At 40.5% G+C, this 16,921-nt stretch overlaps 1 protein-coding gene across 1 annotated transcript in view; it reads right to left on the bottom strand.

Annotated features, from left to right (window-relative positions):
- The window catches only part of LOC105930046 (multiple epidermal growth factor-like domains protein 6), a 37,545-nt gene extending 20,696 nt beyond the window's left edge, over window positions 1-16,849 (bottom strand). The window contains exons 1-25 of the mRNA XM_036150139.1: window positions 16,488-16,849; window positions 16,163-16,312; window positions 15,458-15,637; window positions 11,916-12,032; window positions 11,190-11,339; window positions 10,916-11,068; window positions 10,410-10,625; window positions 9,601-9,705; window positions 8,900-9,044; window positions 8,604-8,815; window positions 8,196-8,414; window positions 7,962-8,071; window positions 6,974-7,127; window positions 6,480-6,579; window positions 6,067-6,239; window positions 5,570-5,806; window positions 5,296-5,483; window positions 5,042-5,162; window positions 4,561-4,711; window positions 4,294-4,433; window positions 3,917-4,063; window positions 3,524-3,634; window positions 1,856-2,011; window positions 346-462; window positions 83-244 (exon numbers count right to left, since the gene is read on the bottom strand). Of these exons, the coding sequence (XP_036006032.1) occupies window positions 83-244; window positions 346-462; window positions 1,856-2,011; window positions 3,524-3,634; window positions 3,917-4,063; window positions 4,294-4,433; window positions 4,561-4,711; window positions 5,042-5,162; window positions 5,296-5,483; window positions 5,570-5,806; window positions 6,067-6,239; window positions 6,480-6,579; window positions 6,974-7,127; window positions 7,962-8,071; window positions 8,196-8,414; window positions 8,604-8,815; window positions 8,900-9,044; window positions 9,601-9,705; window positions 10,410-10,625; window positions 10,916-11,068; window positions 11,190-11,339; window positions 11,916-12,032; window positions 15,458-15,637; window positions 16,163-16,256 (3,658 nt within the window). The 5' untranslated portion in view covers window positions 16,257-16,312; window positions 16,488-16,849. The remainder of the gene's footprint in view (window positions 1-82; window positions 245-345; window positions 463-1,855; window positions 2,012-3,523; window positions 3,635-3,916; window positions 4,064-4,293; window positions 4,434-4,560; window positions 4,712-5,041; window positions 5,163-5,295; window positions 5,484-5,569; window positions 5,807-6,066; window positions 6,240-6,479; window positions 6,580-6,973; window positions 7,128-7,961; window positions 8,072-8,195; window positions 8,415-8,603; window positions 8,816-8,899; window positions 9,045-9,600; window positions 9,706-10,409; window positions 10,626-10,915; window positions 11,069-11,189; window positions 11,340-11,915; window positions 12,033-15,457; window positions 15,638-16,162; window positions 16,313-16,487) is intronic.
- Between the last annotated feature and the right edge of the window lie 72 nt (window positions 16,850-16,921).

Raw genomic sequence — 16,921 nt, 5'->3', positions numbered from 1 at the left:
AAAAATATCTTCTGTATAAAAATAACCTTTTTTAGGTAGGTTTTTTTTTTTTTTTTTACATTCTGCTTGTAAACTGACAGACCTGGGCTGCAGGGTCCAGACGGTTCTGTCAGAGCTTTGCTGTTACAAAAGCGGCCGGAGGGGCAGGGGGAGCATTCACTCAGGGACATCCTGTCAGCTAATGGACTGACATAGCCCACTGGACACGGAGACGGAATAGAAGAACCTTCAAGACAGTAAAAACCTGGGAAACAATTCAGGTTTTATGAGAAAAACCAAACATACCTCCAAGTAAAAACATGCATTAAGTTAAAGCAGATAAACACGTGAGAACAGTTAATTTACCAGGTGGGCAGCTGTCACAAACTGGCTGGCCAGATAAAGACTGAAAAGTGCCTGGACCGCAGATGACTGGCTCTGCACAACCAGGTGGACAAGCGTAGCCAGGTGGGCACTGGTGTCCTAGAAAAATAATCAGACAATAAAACCCACACTGTCATTTGTTGCCCTGATCATAATCTAAATAAAGGTCATGGGTAGAGCAAAATTACAAATCAGCATCTGTCTTTATTATTGTAACAACGTGCGAGGTATTTTTTATTTTTTTATTTTTAATCATGCAGTGTGGCACAATGCAAACGATGCAATAAAGAAAATACTAGTTCTATTCAGATTTAATATCCTCCACAAAAATTCAGTGGGAGAAATGGAAAATAGGTGGCAAACTCCACAGCTGAAGTATCACGAAAATAACAAACGCAATTTCAAAACTATTTTTAGATTCTGGGCCACTTCCTGCACAAATTGACAAAACACTCTTCAACCTAAGGCTAAAAGGGGGTATGGCATCTCTCAGACTTGTAATAAAAGAGAAGGCAAGAAGCAACATAGTGACGTTTAATTACTTCTATACATTAGCTATGTAGATATGTGGATGGACGCATAGGACATCCACTGCAATAGTTGCAGCAAAACTAAATTTGAAGCTACTTCTTAATGTGAAGTAGAGCGTTTTTCATGTTTATTATAATAAACTGTTGCTACACTATACATGTAGGAGTTGAAGGTGCATATAAACGCAACCTAATTGATGCTTGCTACAGTAGGCTAAGAAATGAAGACCAGTGCACTGCATAACACCTCCTCTATAGGTGAAAATCTTTAAATTAAGAATAGGTTTTACAACAATGGGATTATTTAAACAATAGGTTTTAAATCTAATAGGTCAATAACTGGAGGAAATAAATAGGTTTAGTAATATGACATTTAAAAATAGAGTTTTCATGTAATGTTTAAGGTTAAATCTTCATTGCTTTGTAGCAGGGGTGTCCAAGGTGTTGCTTCTATATTCTTATTTATACCCTCCAGCTTTACATACATCAGCTGCCTGTGGGTTTTCTCTAACTGTGTTAAATCCAGTAATCTACACAAAACTTTAAGAAGTAAAAAAGTATTGTGGCCTGCACTCAAATCTAATTAGACCTTTTCAGGTAGATGATCTATGACTATTTCGGTTCAATATGAATGCTTGAAAACATTTAAAAATGCTATACCATCTGACAGTGAGCTTGGACTATTTATGGCTGAAATAATTGTTGCCTGTCATCACAGCTTATATAATATTCTAATCCACTGTCATTCACCATCAAGCCTGTTTTGTTACCGTGCAATATATATCTTACTATATATATCACTGTAAAACATAATTTCAGCGGCAGCTCATGAATAAATGTTGTTTTACTATTGAAGATCTGCCTCCTGCACATATTTCTGTCTAATCGCTTGGAAACTACGACACACAGAGCAAATTATTTTAACGGGTGTGATCTGCACCCTCTGATAATGCAGACTGTACCTGGCTGATGTCCAGACGATGATCCTGTTGGACAGAACCATCCGGGGGGACAAAGGAGGTCCTCTGACGTCTGAGCCCACGAGGGGCAATACAACCCGGGGCGACAAGCTGCACAATCGTCCTCAGAGTGCGCTGCAGTCCTCCCTAAGAAAGTACCTATTCAAAGGAGATAAATGACCCCGCATGCAAAAGTGATTCATGGTCCTGCTCCCTTTTTTCACATACACACATATATCTATATAGACTTGAAAAGGTATGGGATAATTGTCATGTGTGCTCCACTGCTCCATTTATTCACCAAATTAAGTACCTATCTGACCATTCTGACAGCTTTATTTGGACTCCCATTAGGTTTTACATCTCTCCGTAATGTTGTAGATACATTAACCTATCACATATTCCCTCTGGGGGATTTATGGCCCTTTGCCCAATCTATTGAAGACGTGTGCTCAATGTGTGAGGTCGGACACATAGCTCGTGTGTGAGTGTGATAAAGCATGTGTTCCTTCTGTGAGAGTCCTTTCAACAACACTATTATAACAAAAGATAAAACACTTCCAGTTCTTGTCAGAAGTATATACACGCTCATCATTATCATCGACGTCATAGCCCACACGTTTACAACAAGGAGCAGGTTTATGCAAAGTTCCTGAAGCTTAATGTTGGTCATTCTAAAAACTAGTTTGTGTTTGGGATCCCTGTCCTGTTGGAACAACTTAATTATGTCCAACTTCAACCGTTCAACTGTTGATATGAGCTGAAGTTAAAGAATTTGGAGCTGGTCCTCATTATTCATCATTGCGCCATCTAATTTGTACAATGCACCAGTAAATCGACCCTTTGATTATATTGCAACACCAGGCTTGAGAGATGGTAGTTTTCTTTTGTTTAACGGCTTTTCTTGACCCAAGCGTTTTATACGCTTGTAAAAAGGCTGAAAATTGTGAACAAGCCCTAAAATATTACATACTACATTTATTTTTAAGTAGGTAAAAAAAAAATCACAATATATTTTTTGTGATTTCAATATTCAAGTTTATTACAATTTTCCGGCCAATAAGTACTTCCGACCTATCATTTTGGCCAACGTGACAAAACGTTTGCACATCCCTGAACTATATGTGTCACTTTTTTTTAAATCTATCTTGTTTAGAGAAAACTCAGTAATTTCTTATCTCAGCACCAAAGTGTTTGTTAGATCTCACTGAAAACCATATCACTTGGTTAACTAAATATCAAATAAGCAAATTGCTTATACAGGAGGGGAGCAGTTCTGCGTGTAGTTTTCATGTTCTCCCTGTAGATACGTGGGTTCTCTCGGGGTACTTAGGCCTCCCCCCTCAGTGCAAAAGTATTAACGTGAGGTCAACTAGCTATCTAGGGTATGCGTGTGTATATGCAGAGTTGTTTATCCTCTGTGCTGCTTTGTAATGGACTAGTGACATGTCCAGAATGTACCCTGACTCTGACCCCTGGAGACAGGTACCAGCGATCATCCAATGATAAACATGTGTAGACAATGAATGTACAATTAGTTCAGCCTCAAAATACACACAACTATTAACTAATCTGACCCGATTCTGATGACAAGTGTATATAAACTTCTAACCTGACCTAAAATTTCAGTTTCTCCTTTAATTGCTCTGTCTGTGTATGTTGTCTTTCTACCTGGAGGACAGGGGCTTGGTTTTGCGCTGCCTTTTGGACAGTAGTAGCCTGCAGGACACACATCCCCATGGACTGAATCATCATCAAATCTGGTTGAAGATGCTGCTTCTCCTGGAACAGAGAATACACCTTTATTGGGTTCCTCTACTGGCTTTGTCGGTGATTGAGTTCAAAGACCAAAACTATTTTCAGCAACCTATGTAAAAAAGAAAAAAATGCTAAAACTGTGAAAAGTGATGTTAAAAATCTACTTTTTAAAACCCTCAAAGGTGCTGTGAAGAGATAAGTATCAGATTGTTTCAGTTTCATACCAAAGCTGCCACTAAAACAAACTGCTTAGAATATTGCTATGCATTTATTAACGTTATCAAACGTTCACGTATGAAATGCTACCAGTTATATTTCTCAAAGGCGAGGCAGCTGTTGATCCCTCTCTGCAGTAGAAACCAGGGTTGCAGAGTCCAGACGGGGAAGACGCTCCAGGCTTAGCACAGTAGTGGCCAGGCAAACAGGGCTGACATACTTCTATAGACGCTGCACCTAATGTAGAATGAAACCAGAAAAACAACAACTATTGATTGAAAGAAGAAATAACGGTTGCGTGCAGGGGCACACACTCCGTTTATTTGTTTTACCAAAACAGTTACCAAAGTGAATACATGTGTGTAGTTGCAGGATTCTGCTCTTTAATAAAAGCTGTTTTATTTATTTTGCAATAGAAAATTGTTGACTTTTTATATAATTCTGTATTTGGTATATTTTTATCTCACCTTCGACGGAGCTAAAGGTGCCTGGAGGGCAAGGAACCATGAAGCTTGTGCCCTGTGGGCAGTAGGACCCTGCAGAGCACCTCCGTCCAGTTGGGCCCTCCTCTGGTTGGATGGAAACAGAACCTTGGATACAGAGGTAACTAGGGAGAGAAAGGTCATTACAGCAGAGGTAACCTGGTGTGTTTTGTGGACAAATAATAGAGAAGCAAGATTGAATCCGAGACGAGTTTGCAATCTTTCTGCAAACATAACAGAGCATGTATTTACCCAGGAGAGCAGACCCCAGAGGGAGCAGCCAGTCCAGAGGAACTGCAGTACGTCCCTGGGGGGCAGAGCTCACAGTCTGACTTATTGGACAAGCCCATCTGGTTGCTGAAAGTGCCAGCTGGGCATGGGAAGGCTACACCAGTCTGGGTTCCTGTAGATAAACATGTATTGTATCTACAGATGGTTGAGGGCTAAACATCAAAGAACAATTTATGATGACCATGCCTATCTCGATTATGCTCAGTAATGGCCATTAGCATAATTGGAAAGCAGTTTAGTGCGGCAGTCACTCATTCAGGAGAGCAAACAAAAACGTGTTCAGTGGTGCACTCAGCATTCAACACGTTTAACATTCAGACGACCAATCTCACGGAGGCTGGATGCCGCATCACTTGTGTCACATTTATTGGTGACAACATAATGCAATGAGGCTGTACATCTGGTATAAATGGGTCATAATATCCGGTGTGCTGTAGCTTACCAGGAGGGCAATAATGTCCTTTAGGACAAGGCATGGGGGTGTGAGTTCCAGACACTTGGCCAGCATCTGCACTGACTAAGCCAGGACAGAAAAATCCTGCAGGACATTCAATACAGTCTGCCTGTGGAGGAGAAAATTACCTTCAGACAGAACAAAACTAGTGTATGCATGTTAATAATATACTTGTGATTTATCTGGGTTTTGGGTTATTTACCACAAGCTCTTAAATATTTTGATTTGTTTATCCCACTCACCTGACCCGGCAAATTCTGATAGGTCCCAGGCCGGCAGGGCACCTGTCTATCAGATCCAGGTGGGCACTTGCTGCCTGGCGGGCAGGTTATAGCGTCCTGCGGGTTGCCGTTTTCTCTGCCTGGACAGTAAAAGCCAGCTGGACAGATATAAGAAGGAAAAGAGAGCCCTCTGCTGACACACAGATAGCCTACAAAACAACGAAAAAACACTTGTTAGGCAGTTGCTGCTACAGTTTTATGGGATTAATGCCAAATAATTCAGATTAGTTCCAACCTGGAGGACAAGGCAGGCAGTCTGAGATATGACTGTTTCTGCTTTTGTTGCTGTAATAACCTATAGGACAGGGAAGGGGTGCAGAGGAGCCCTGAGTGCAGTAATGCCCTTCAGGACATTTCTCCCCTGTCACCCCTCCATCCTCTGGTGTTGGCGTCTGAGCACCGGAGAGACAGTAGTAGCCTGCACTACACAGGCCTGATGCGACATCTTTACCAGAAGTTGCACAGAACGAGCCTGGTTGGAACAAAAAAAAAGAAGAACAAACAAGCGGAAATGTTCATATCCTAGAAAATCTATACTAGAAATTATTAAAAGCATGGGGAAGCTTGTGAACATAAGCTGAAATACATACATCTAGGATTTTAAGAAGCTACTCCAAAGCAAACTATTCTAATCACAGAGTTTCTAATTACCATCATGATCATTTACAAAAAAATAACCCTGGGTCAAATGCTGAATCTTTAATTAATCATTAGCAGTAAATGATGTGTGACCTGGAGGGCATGGCACGCAGTCCTGGGGTTTTGTCATCTGAGTGCGAGGATTGAATGTTCCAACTGGACACGGGAACTGGTATTTGGACCAGGTCCCGGTCGGGCAGTAATGACCCGGTGGACACTCGAAGCTCTCCAGCAGAGAGTTGTCACTTTTGCCAGGGCAATAAAATCTGTCCAGGCAAAACAAGAAAGTATTTATTTATTTGTTGGCCTCCGATGGCAGCAGGGACTGAATGTGCTCAGAAAACAAACAAAACTAGGAACGCCTTGCGTCCAAAAATATCAAAAGCGTGTTCCTTAAACACGCTATAGGAATATTTTCAGGTCCTGCACCCTCTGTTGTGTAAGTATGTGAAAATCTGTCAGCTTGGAGTTCATGGAGACCGTGTGATGCTGATAAGCAAGCATACCCCTGGGGACAGACACTGCAGCTGGCTTGGCCATCTTCGGTGCTGATGGTTCCCAGGGGGCAGAGCTGAGGAGCTGCAGAACCCTCTGAACAGTAAAAACCTGCTTGTGCAAAGACAAGGACCATAAAAGAGATGCACACACACACAATCCACAAAAAAATGGGGTTTTACTTCTAGTCCCAACAAAGTAGCTGCTTCTGTTTGCTTCTGTTAGCTTGGAAGAGCCTGTTGTTTACTTGTGCACTGAGCTTATCTTCTGCTTATGTAAATGAGAAGCATAATCTTGTTTGAAAGTTATCATATGTACAGCTTGTTCAATGTCATAAAACAGTTTTGTGCTGGATTTTACTGCTTGAGCAACAATAGAAACTTGATCTAATCATTACCACATATTTAGCACTCCCCCAGTATTTCATTTCCTCCCCAAAATGATCTGTTAGCCAGTATTTTTAAAGAAGAGACTAAAGGCTGATATATCAAGGATCCGTGGTCACCTTTTGGGCATGGACCTCCACGGCTGTCTTTAAAAGGAGGGTCAGGGCGATTTGCACCCCCTGCACAGAAGAAGCCTTCCCAGCATTTCCCTGAAGGTGCTGAGAGCCCAACTGAATCACAGTAGTAACCTGGGAAACATGGCTGACAATCCTCCTATGGCAAGATAAACAGCAGGAAGGTAATGTTTTAAAATGAGCAGAACTGGTCTGGGAGTAGATTATTCTAACTCTATAGAGTATTCATAACCCTTTTACTGGTGGAAAGAATAACTTCAATGTATTCTATGGGGACTTTATGTAATAACCAACACAATGTTGTGCATAGTTATAAAGTGGAAGGACAATGATGCATGGTTTTTTAAAAAAAAACAACAATCTTGACATTAGAATTATAATACGAAATTACATCTTAAATCATACCGGCACTGTAAACAATTTCACGGAGCAATATGTAAGATATTTAGAGTAAAATCAACTTAAATCATTCTCATTTGTCACCCGGAATAGACGTATCATTCCCTATAAACAATCGGTCCTCTCCATCAACAATGTGTATGCATGTGTATATGTAGGGTTTTTCTCCTTTCAAAATTAGAGGTACGGCTCGGTACAACTTCATTGCAGTGCGTAGCCCGTGTTTACTTCCTGGTTCCTGAGCCAATCATATGAAAGTTCCCAGGGTTCCCAAAACAGAGCGCAGCATTTGGTATTTTATGTTGGCAAAAGAGCAGCAGCCTGCAAACATGGAAGCCAATAAGAGAAACGGACCAGAAATACAGAATACAACATTATATACCTATCCTGTGGAAATAAAGATACAGTGGAGTTTCACAGCAACAGGACTATTAAAGAAACAGTTGTTGTTCTGATTTGAAAGTGTCCTTATTGGTCCTTTAAATAAAAGCATCATTCTGATAGAATTTAATTTGTAAAAACCTCACTGTCAGTATAAGGAAGACCGGTGTATGTCAGGCTGAATCAAAGTCACCTTGGAGGCCACTTTGGTGATGTTAGAGAATGTTCCAGGTGGACAGGGCTGAGGATGGATGGTGGCCTGGGGACAGTAGTGTCCAACAGGACAAGGTCCTCCTCCTGCTCCTTGCGAGACACACACATCTTAAAAAGAGCACTGATATATGTAGACTAGCAAAACAACATCTGCAGTCACCTATAGTAAATGGGGGGAGTTTGGAGTCCATGCCGTGTAAAGACATTTGTTTACCTGCAGCTTGTGAGAGAGGCTGTGGGGAGATGTTTCCATGTGAACAGTAATATCCTTCCTGGCACGGCCCAGTGACAGCTGTGGCATTTCTGGAAGAACAGTAATGGCCTCCGTCGCATTGCCTGCACTGGGAGACGGACCAGTAGCCGGGATCTGGACCATACGTGCCCTCTGGACAGCTTTTTAAGGAAAATCCAGTTCCTTCGGGACAATAAAATCCTGTAGGGCAAAGATAGAAAACAATGGAAATGAAGAAATGTGGAAAAAATGCATATGCTTTGTTGTTTCTGTTTTGTCAAAAAAAAAAAAAAGAATATGACATAGCTAAGCATAAGCCTAGATTTGATAAGAACTTGTTTTATCTTTATTTAAGTTGTGCAAAACAAACAAACAAACAAATCTATGAACCTGCAGGACAAAGGTACAGAGAGCCAGACACACAGAACCATCCTGGGAGACAAAGCTCACACCGACTCGCATGTGTTACAGCCACATAAGTCCCCGGATCACAGGGCAGCGGTTGAACTGTTCCCTCAGGGCAGTAGTGACCCTCAGGACAGGGTCCTCCTGAAATTTCATCAGTGGGAGTAGATATGACAGCTCCCTCTTTGCAGTAATATCTGCATTGGAAATATGACAAAATGGCATCAAATTAATAATGAGATGACTTGTTTGGATCCAGAAAACACAAAGCACAGATGTACCCTTCACTGCAGAATCCACTGGGTTTAGTGAGGCCAGCAGAGTCACAGTAAAATCCCCCCAAACAAGCTTTACAATCCTCCGGGCTGCGCAAGCCGGAGCTGTTTGACCAACTTCCCTTAGGGCAGGCTTGGGGGGCGGCGGTGCCTGTTAATACAACATGAAGAAAAACTGCATTAAACAGCAGTTTGCACAAAACAAGAAAACACAGCTAAAACCATGCCTGCACAGTGTTCTGCTAAATTATCCAGTGTGACAATGTTTCACACAGTATGATCCGAATATAAGAGCAAGTATACAAGCACGACACTCCTATGAAGCAACGGGTGTCGGGCACAGCGCTGGCAAACTCACAACAAATCAGTTTGCCCTGCAGCAGCATTTCTAAGAGATGGGTCAGCCAAGTAAAAGAGGGCATGTGTGGGGATTATTTCAAAGACATCAGGAGAGCAAAGCCAAAAGATACATGTTGTCAGAACTTTGCTGATGGCCTCCAAATGGTAATTAGCATGAATAATACATTGCAGCCCTATCGTATAATGGCCCAACATTTTAATTAAGTCCTTCACTATGCATTTGTCTGCATTGCACTTATATGAAAGTAACGTTTATGTGTAGTACATTAAAAAAAACAATGCATTAACAAGGTGCAGTGCATATATGGAAAAGCTACAAGTTTATTGAGGAAACGCAGGCAAATAACCTGAGGAGCAATAGTGACCAGGTGGGCACAAGGAGCCTGAGAAGTCATCCTGTGGGGAAGGAGAGGATGCCCCAAGTTTGCAAAAATATCCAGCATGACATGGTCCTACGGATGGAAGGACATAACACATGTAGATCATTCAGTAACCTATTCAAGACAAATCTTCTGACCTTTATAGAGACCACATTTACCAATTTACACATTTGTAGAATGAACACATACAATCTCAATTTTTATTGCTATATCAGGGCTAGTTCTATGTCAGGTAAAAAAAATGCAAACCAGTCAGAGTCCAACATTTTGCACTCTACAACAAATATGACTTCATTGAATTTCTAAAGAAATGTATAGTAAAACAGTGGAATTATGCAATAAAATAATAATAAAAAATAATAATAATGCAATAACAATTATGCAATAAAATAATAATAAAAGATAATAATAACATAAACAGTAGTTTGCAATAGTAATATTTGCATTGTGCTGCACAAGCTTAAGCTAACATTGACTCTTTGATAAAGCTATAACCAATGACAGATGAAGTGAATTACGCTGATAACACAGACCTATCCATGCTGCAAAGGGATGCGGCTGTTTGATCAGTCGCTATTTAGTGTGAATTTTGCAATTCATACAACTAGGTAGCCGCAATGAAATTAGACATTAGATGTGTTGGCCGTAGAAAACCTAACCAAACTTTTATATTCAAAAATGTTTCTGTACATGATAAATATCAAAAATGGAAACCTGATTGTTGCCACTGTATAAACGTTTTAAAAGACAAGACAGGACATTTACGTCCACCTCACCTGTTGGCTCTGATAGTCCAACAGAAGCACAGTAGCGTCCGGCAGGACAAGGGACGCACCCTGCTGGGCTGCCTGCACGCTCTCTTGGGTTGAAGGAGCCGATGGGGCAGGGGTGTTGGTTGGCCAGGCCCGTACCTGCAGGACAGTAATGTCCTTTAGGGCAGGGTCTGGGCAAGGATGTGTTGACAGGACCCAACCTCAAATCGCAGTGGTAACCTTTAAAGAGGAGAGCAGCTTGTTTTTAAACCAGCATAGCATGTGCAAGCAACAGAGCAAAGGTTGGTGCAAAAAGGTTTTGCACATATACCTGTAATTTAAGTGTACGGTAGATGATCTATACAAATGGGCAAAGTGCACTACTATAATAAATCAACTTCCACCGAAACATGTTCAGACTTCTGAAAGTATATTTTTATCTCAGCGTCATAACTTATTAAAAATCTTTCAACAATGTACTTGCAATGTACTTCTTTGTGGAGAGATAAAATAGTTTTAGTCCCTCTCACCAGCCTCACAGATCATGCAAGATCCCTGTTTGTCTCTGTCCTGGTATGTTCCTGACGGACAGGCCTCTGGAGCTGAGCTACCCTCTAAGCAGAAGTGACCAGAAGGACACGCCAGAGCTGTCGCTACACTCTGACCCGGAGGACACCAATATCCTATGGGGGTAAATCAAGATAAAAGGTACAGTAAAAACACAAGGGCTTTAACAAAGTAAAGGAATAAGCGGGCAAACTTTTTTGCAAACAACTAACTCATGAAAACAGTGTGTGGATTGACCTTGGCTGCAAGGTCCAGTAGGAGTCCGGAGGCCTGCGCCTCCGCAGTAGAACCCTGCTGTACACGGCTGACAGCTAGCCACATTAGTCAGACCAGACAGAGGGGAGAAGCTTCCAGGTGGACACAACTCTGGCTCTCCTGATCCTTCCGCTGCACAAACAAAGAGGTCAAGAAACCCATCAGTCATTCTTCTAATTATTCATCCTATTTGCACATAAATTGCCACTGCAGGGGTATCGAGGAGGGCACGGTAACTTATAGCGAAATAAACTTGGCAGGACGCATGGGCAAAACTCCACAGGGTTCAGCACTTTATCAACAAGCGAACACAAAAGAAACAGCTGAGTCACAAATATAAAGACAGGTAATTTAAGAGTTTTTTTTTATCTACCCAAATCCATTAGATCATTTCAGGTCCATGACCCATCTAACTTAGTTTGCACTTTCACTTCCAGCAATAGAGTAGATAAAGAAAATAAAGGACCTTCACAATACCTTAGAAGTAATCTGTTGCTCTGTGTTCAGTTTGGTTGCAAGGAACAGTTTATAAAGTTTATTTATTGACATAAAAACTCACTTTTAATTAAAAAGGCAGAATAAAAAGAAAGAAAAAATGCACTGTGTCTATTCCCCTGCCCATGCACTTTAACTTCACCCAAGTTTTAGTTTGCTTGTATAAACAAGCTAGAGGATAGAAAGACTCTATGGTAGTAAAGCTGGGCTCACCGCAGTATGTCCCAGGAGGGCAGATGTTGCCTGTCACCCCATCAGTTGGTCTGGCCTCAGTGGCTCCTCCAACGCAATAATACCCAGGAGAGCACGGTCCTGCTGGCAAAGCTAAACCTTCGGATAACATCAAAAACTTATTTTGACTTCATGCAGCAAAAACAGATGTTTCTATTTTATTAATTAAGTATACTCTCCAGCAAAAACAGGGATTTTCAAATTATTTTAACTTTTTTAAATAGATTCATCTTCCTAAAATAATGGCCCAAGTAATTTTTCTTTTTTAAAAACTTGATGTAAGGTAGAAAGTTGGTTGAATAAAGGGTTCAGTTTGAATTCATTGTTTGTGTGTTCTGTATCTAAAAATAGGTCGCTAAGCAACAGTATAAAATGGCCAGGGCTGCACTTCAAATATATGTTTTAAATTTGTTGACAATTGTCTATGTCGATCAATATGTGTTATATTTTATCTATATGCTTTTTTTCTATATCGTCCAGCCCTAATTCATGCTGCCTTAAATTAATCTATTGTTGTTACATCTGGTATAACTTCTTTTTCTTGTTAGTTCTTTTCTTCATTGCATTGTATATTGAACTGTGTAACGACTGAATTCCCCCCCCCCTGGGGATCAATAAAGAATATCTTATCTCTTGAAGTTAAAATTCAAAGCAGGAAAATTAAAAGTCAATCACTAATCCTAACCTTTAAATCTCATAAGGATGTTGTATTCAAAAAGGAAAAAAATGTTTCATGGTTTTCCCCTCATTTTATCATATCCACACATAGTACTGCACAATGCATGCAAGTGAGCATGCTCATTTTGTGTTTGAATATGTTACAAACAAAGAAATACACTGTTATTATCCAAAATGCAGTAGTTGGCTTACACCGAGCACAACAATTAGTATGCCCCTCTGGTTTTTAAATTTGCAACTGGATCCTGGTTAAATTGGGTTTAGTGTAATTTTGCTTGTTACCATTTCAGAATCAGATAACTAACCTATCACTTATGCCTGTTTCTCTGGTGTCTGCTTACCAGCAAAGTTTTTTGTAGTTCCTTAAAAAAAAAAACATCAGTACACTTGAAAAATAATGATTTTTGGCTGGTATTTAGCACTCTATTTACATCTTAAAGTTGATACCACAATTACTTGAGTACAATAAAAGGAGAACCACTTGAGTACTACTGCTGAAGTACAATCATGTAACATAGTTGAGCAGCAAATTAAGGCAGGGACTCCAATTAGGACAAGTATCTGTGACTGTCAAAAAACCCAGAAACCACAGTATCTGAATCTTCAATGATCGAGTAGGAGGTGCACAATCATAACATCAATGCAGATGATGAAATACTGTTGAAATGTATTTTTATCTTACTGTCTAAAATTATTACGGTTTCAACCATATACTCTTTTATTAACTTTTCTCTCATCACATCCCTAATCCTAAATAACTGATTTCAGGTTGCATAGTTTTAATGTTAACTATTTATGTAAAGTGCAGTTCAACAACCAATGCAAACAATCTGATAAAAGAATTATGAACAAAGAGCCATCACTGCTGCCACCTCTCAGTATCAGATCTCATTTTAGCTGGAATAAAAAAAAAAAAGGTGAGAAACTGTCCAGCTATCTGAGCCGTCAAAATTTAAAACCCCCTTCTTAGAGCCATGTTTTCTAGCCCGGAGAGTGAGAGGGATCATCAAACTTCTTATCAGCACACTGCTCAAGAATCGATGGTGTATGGTGATGCATTTGTGCACAGGGCATGGCTTAATGCCACAACCATGAAGGCATCACTGAAACTGATTTATTTCTGCTCAGGAGCTAAAAAAAAAAATAAAAAAAAAAAAACAGGCATCCATGCAAAGTCCTAGTCAAGTAAGGCTTTATTTATATAAGAAAGGCAGTTCCACACCCTGCTCATATCACAAAACAACACAGCTCTATAGGTAGAGGTATAAAAGACAACCTCTGAATAACCCAAGACGTCTTAAACTCCAAAACAAACAAACAAAAACAGTGTAATTTTGTCCTCCATGTAACGATCTCTTTACAAAAGTCTTTTAATAAAAGAAGGTAAACTATTCAGTTAAAGAAAAGCTACTATTGTGTCTGAAAGAGATTTTTATGCACCAACTTGTGTGAATGGCCCTTCGGCTCAATGACAACAAAGAGCTGAAAAGCGGCGAGCAAGAGGCAGGCAAGGGGAGATACGGGGTTTGCTAATGCGTTAAAGCTTTAAGATGTAACTTTGTTGGAGCTGTGTGTAAAATTGGCCTGCCCGCATTTCCGAGCTGCCACACACGGAAAGCACTTTGAAATGAAAAGCAACAACAAAGGGAGTCTTGCGGTGCTGAACAGCAGGAGTCCTACTACCTCAAGGAAGAATCCTGTGCGACTTTTCTTCCAAAATTTGAGGACAGGGTATTGCTAAAAGAGGAGGTAATGCAACACTGCATCTAGACTTTTCTTAAAAAACAACAACAACAAAAAAAACTGGTTGCACTATACAAAGAAATAATTTCTGTATCATGGATTCCCAATTTTACATCTGCAATTAAGACAGCCAAAATAAGAGTTTTAATGTTTCGCATTAACATTGCAGTCCCTTGAAAAGTATTCATATCACTTGAATTCTTTCACATTTGATTTTGTTATAACCACAAAGCTGAAGGTATAAGGTGCAATCTTGTGTTAAAATAGTTGGAAAGTGAAATGAAAATAATGCATTGTTTAACTTTTTTTTTTTTTTTACAAATAAAAATCTGAAAAGTCTGCCGTGAATTTTGTATCAGTCCCTTTTACTTTGCTAACCTAAATAAAATCCAGCAAAACAAACTGCCTTCTGAAGTCACCTAATTAGAAAATGGAGGAGAACCTTAAAAAATTTCCCAGAGCCATGCTCGAATGCACCAATGCAAATCTGTCAAGACATTGCCTTCCGGATAAAGTGACATATGCAGCAAGGACAACATTAATCAAATAATCCACCAAGAAGCCAAGGTAACTTTGGATGAGTTGCAGAGATCTGTTGCTCGTGTTTATGTTTATGCAGTTGGCAAATGGTTTTATTCAAGGTTGATTTACAAATGGGGTCATAACAATTCAGCAAATATCAAGCAGACAATAAGGTTGCTTAGAAGAAAGACTACTAGTCTGATTCTGTCTGTCACCTGTTGAGATCAAAGTACTCTTTTACATACAGAAGCAGTTTTTAGATGCAATTTCAAACATAAAACCAGACAATGAAAGTAAGCTTTAACAACATTTACGACATGTTGTACTTGTTTCTGGATCTTCTAAAAATGAAATGGTTAAATGCATAAGAAAGGCCCACTGAGTGCATCCCTTGTGCATTATTAAATAAAACTCAATTAAAATAAACTAAAGTTTGAGGCTGTGAAATAACAAGATGTAAAAAGTACTGTTGAAGGCACTGTTTTTATAAGAGATCTGCCAGTGTCACCATGAGAACTATTTATCACGGAGATTAAAAGCTGTTATGGGGACAAGAAGATCTCCTATTAGAATCTGTATACCTGATTTATTACAGAAGGTTCCCGGTGGACAAGGTGTAGGCTCAGAGCTGCCCAGAGGACAGTAAAAGCCCACCTGACAGCGCCCCCCTGTGGAGGTAGCTGGGCACAGGCAGTTGGCATTTGTGTAATTATCAAGGTCAAAGGGCTGAGAGTTCCAAGCTGCCGACACACAGAACCAACCTGAGAAGAACAAAAAGGACAAAACCACGCAAAGCAGGCATTATGTGATGACTTTCAAAGCATGGGTTAAAAAGAGAAATTTAATATTGCAAAAAGAAAAAAGAAAAAAAAAAAGCAACACAGAGCAAGGTGAGAGGGATGAGTCACTGTTGAGGAAGGAGATGACTTAATAAACCAGACAGGCGTACTTCAAGTTCCAGCCTGAGAGATGTGGGTAGAATATGACTAAGGAGAGGGCCATTTCTCCTGTGCATCCTTCTGCATGAATAAATGATATGCAGAAAAATTATTCAGAAGCTTTTGTTGCTACTCAAATGCTGCCACTGTGGCGATGTTTCGTGTTTCATGCTTCATGCGCACTCTTTGTTCTCTTCTTCATAGTCTTGCAGTCTGCTTTGGACCGGTTTGACTGACCCTGAAGCCAAAACAGGCCGGGACGGAAGACAAAGTCCTGACACTGGGAAACTGGGCTGCGTGACTGTGACCATGTGCTCGGAAGAAATGAACAAAGACGCCATTACTCACCAGCCTTGCATTTTCCAGACACTTTGGTTAGTCGTTCCTTCTCACAGTAGTGTCCTGGAGGACAAGGGAGGCAACTGTCCAGACTCTGAGTCATGGGCTCCGGGTTGTAGTACCCACGGGGGCAAGGAAACTGGGTGGCATGCTTAGTTCCTATACATATAATGCATAGTTTAGGCAAAAAAACCCATTCCATTTGGACATTGCAACAAAGCTGAGGAAAGAGGTTTACTGAAGCAGACGCTATAAATCAGTGCAGCAGGAAGCTAAATATAGCTTTCTATTCCAGCAGTTTTTCAAGATGCACATGACTGATAGCATTTCGTACCATCAGGACAGTAGAACCCAGGGGGACAGGGGAACTTGGTGAAGTTGTCAGTCTTTTCCGGACAGTAATACCCTGCCGGGCACCGGGAGCACGTTGGCTGACCTGTGAGGTTGCTGTAGGTTCCAGCGGGGCAGGCGACTGGGGTGGAGCTTCCCTCGGGGCAATGATGACTTGTTGGGCAAAGTCCTCCTTCAGAGCCTGGGGAAGAGGTTTTATTTAGATGTAATAGACGGACAATAAAATTATCACTACTTTTAGCCTTTAATCTAATGAGTCGGTAATAGATGCAAGTTCGTTCAGTACTTGCATCTATTGCATCCCTGATTTCAAGCTTGAGTACTCCTCCTTCCTATGACTACTGATTACTGAGCCGATGTGACATGTGAATTTATCCAATGTGAGATCAACAAAGCCTTTATGTTAATCCTTGCTGT

Source organism: Fundulus heteroclitus, chromosome 18, assembly GCF_011125445.2.
Source record: "Fundulus heteroclitus isolate FHET01 chromosome 18, MU-UCD_Fhet_4.1, whole genome shotgun sequence".
Taxonomy (NCBI): domain Eukaryota; kingdom Metazoa; phylum Chordata; class Actinopteri; order Cyprinodontiformes; family Fundulidae; genus Fundulus; species Fundulus heteroclitus.
The sequence above is the reverse complement of the archived record's forward strand: the minus strand, read 5'-3'. Positions and strand labels throughout refer to the sequence as shown.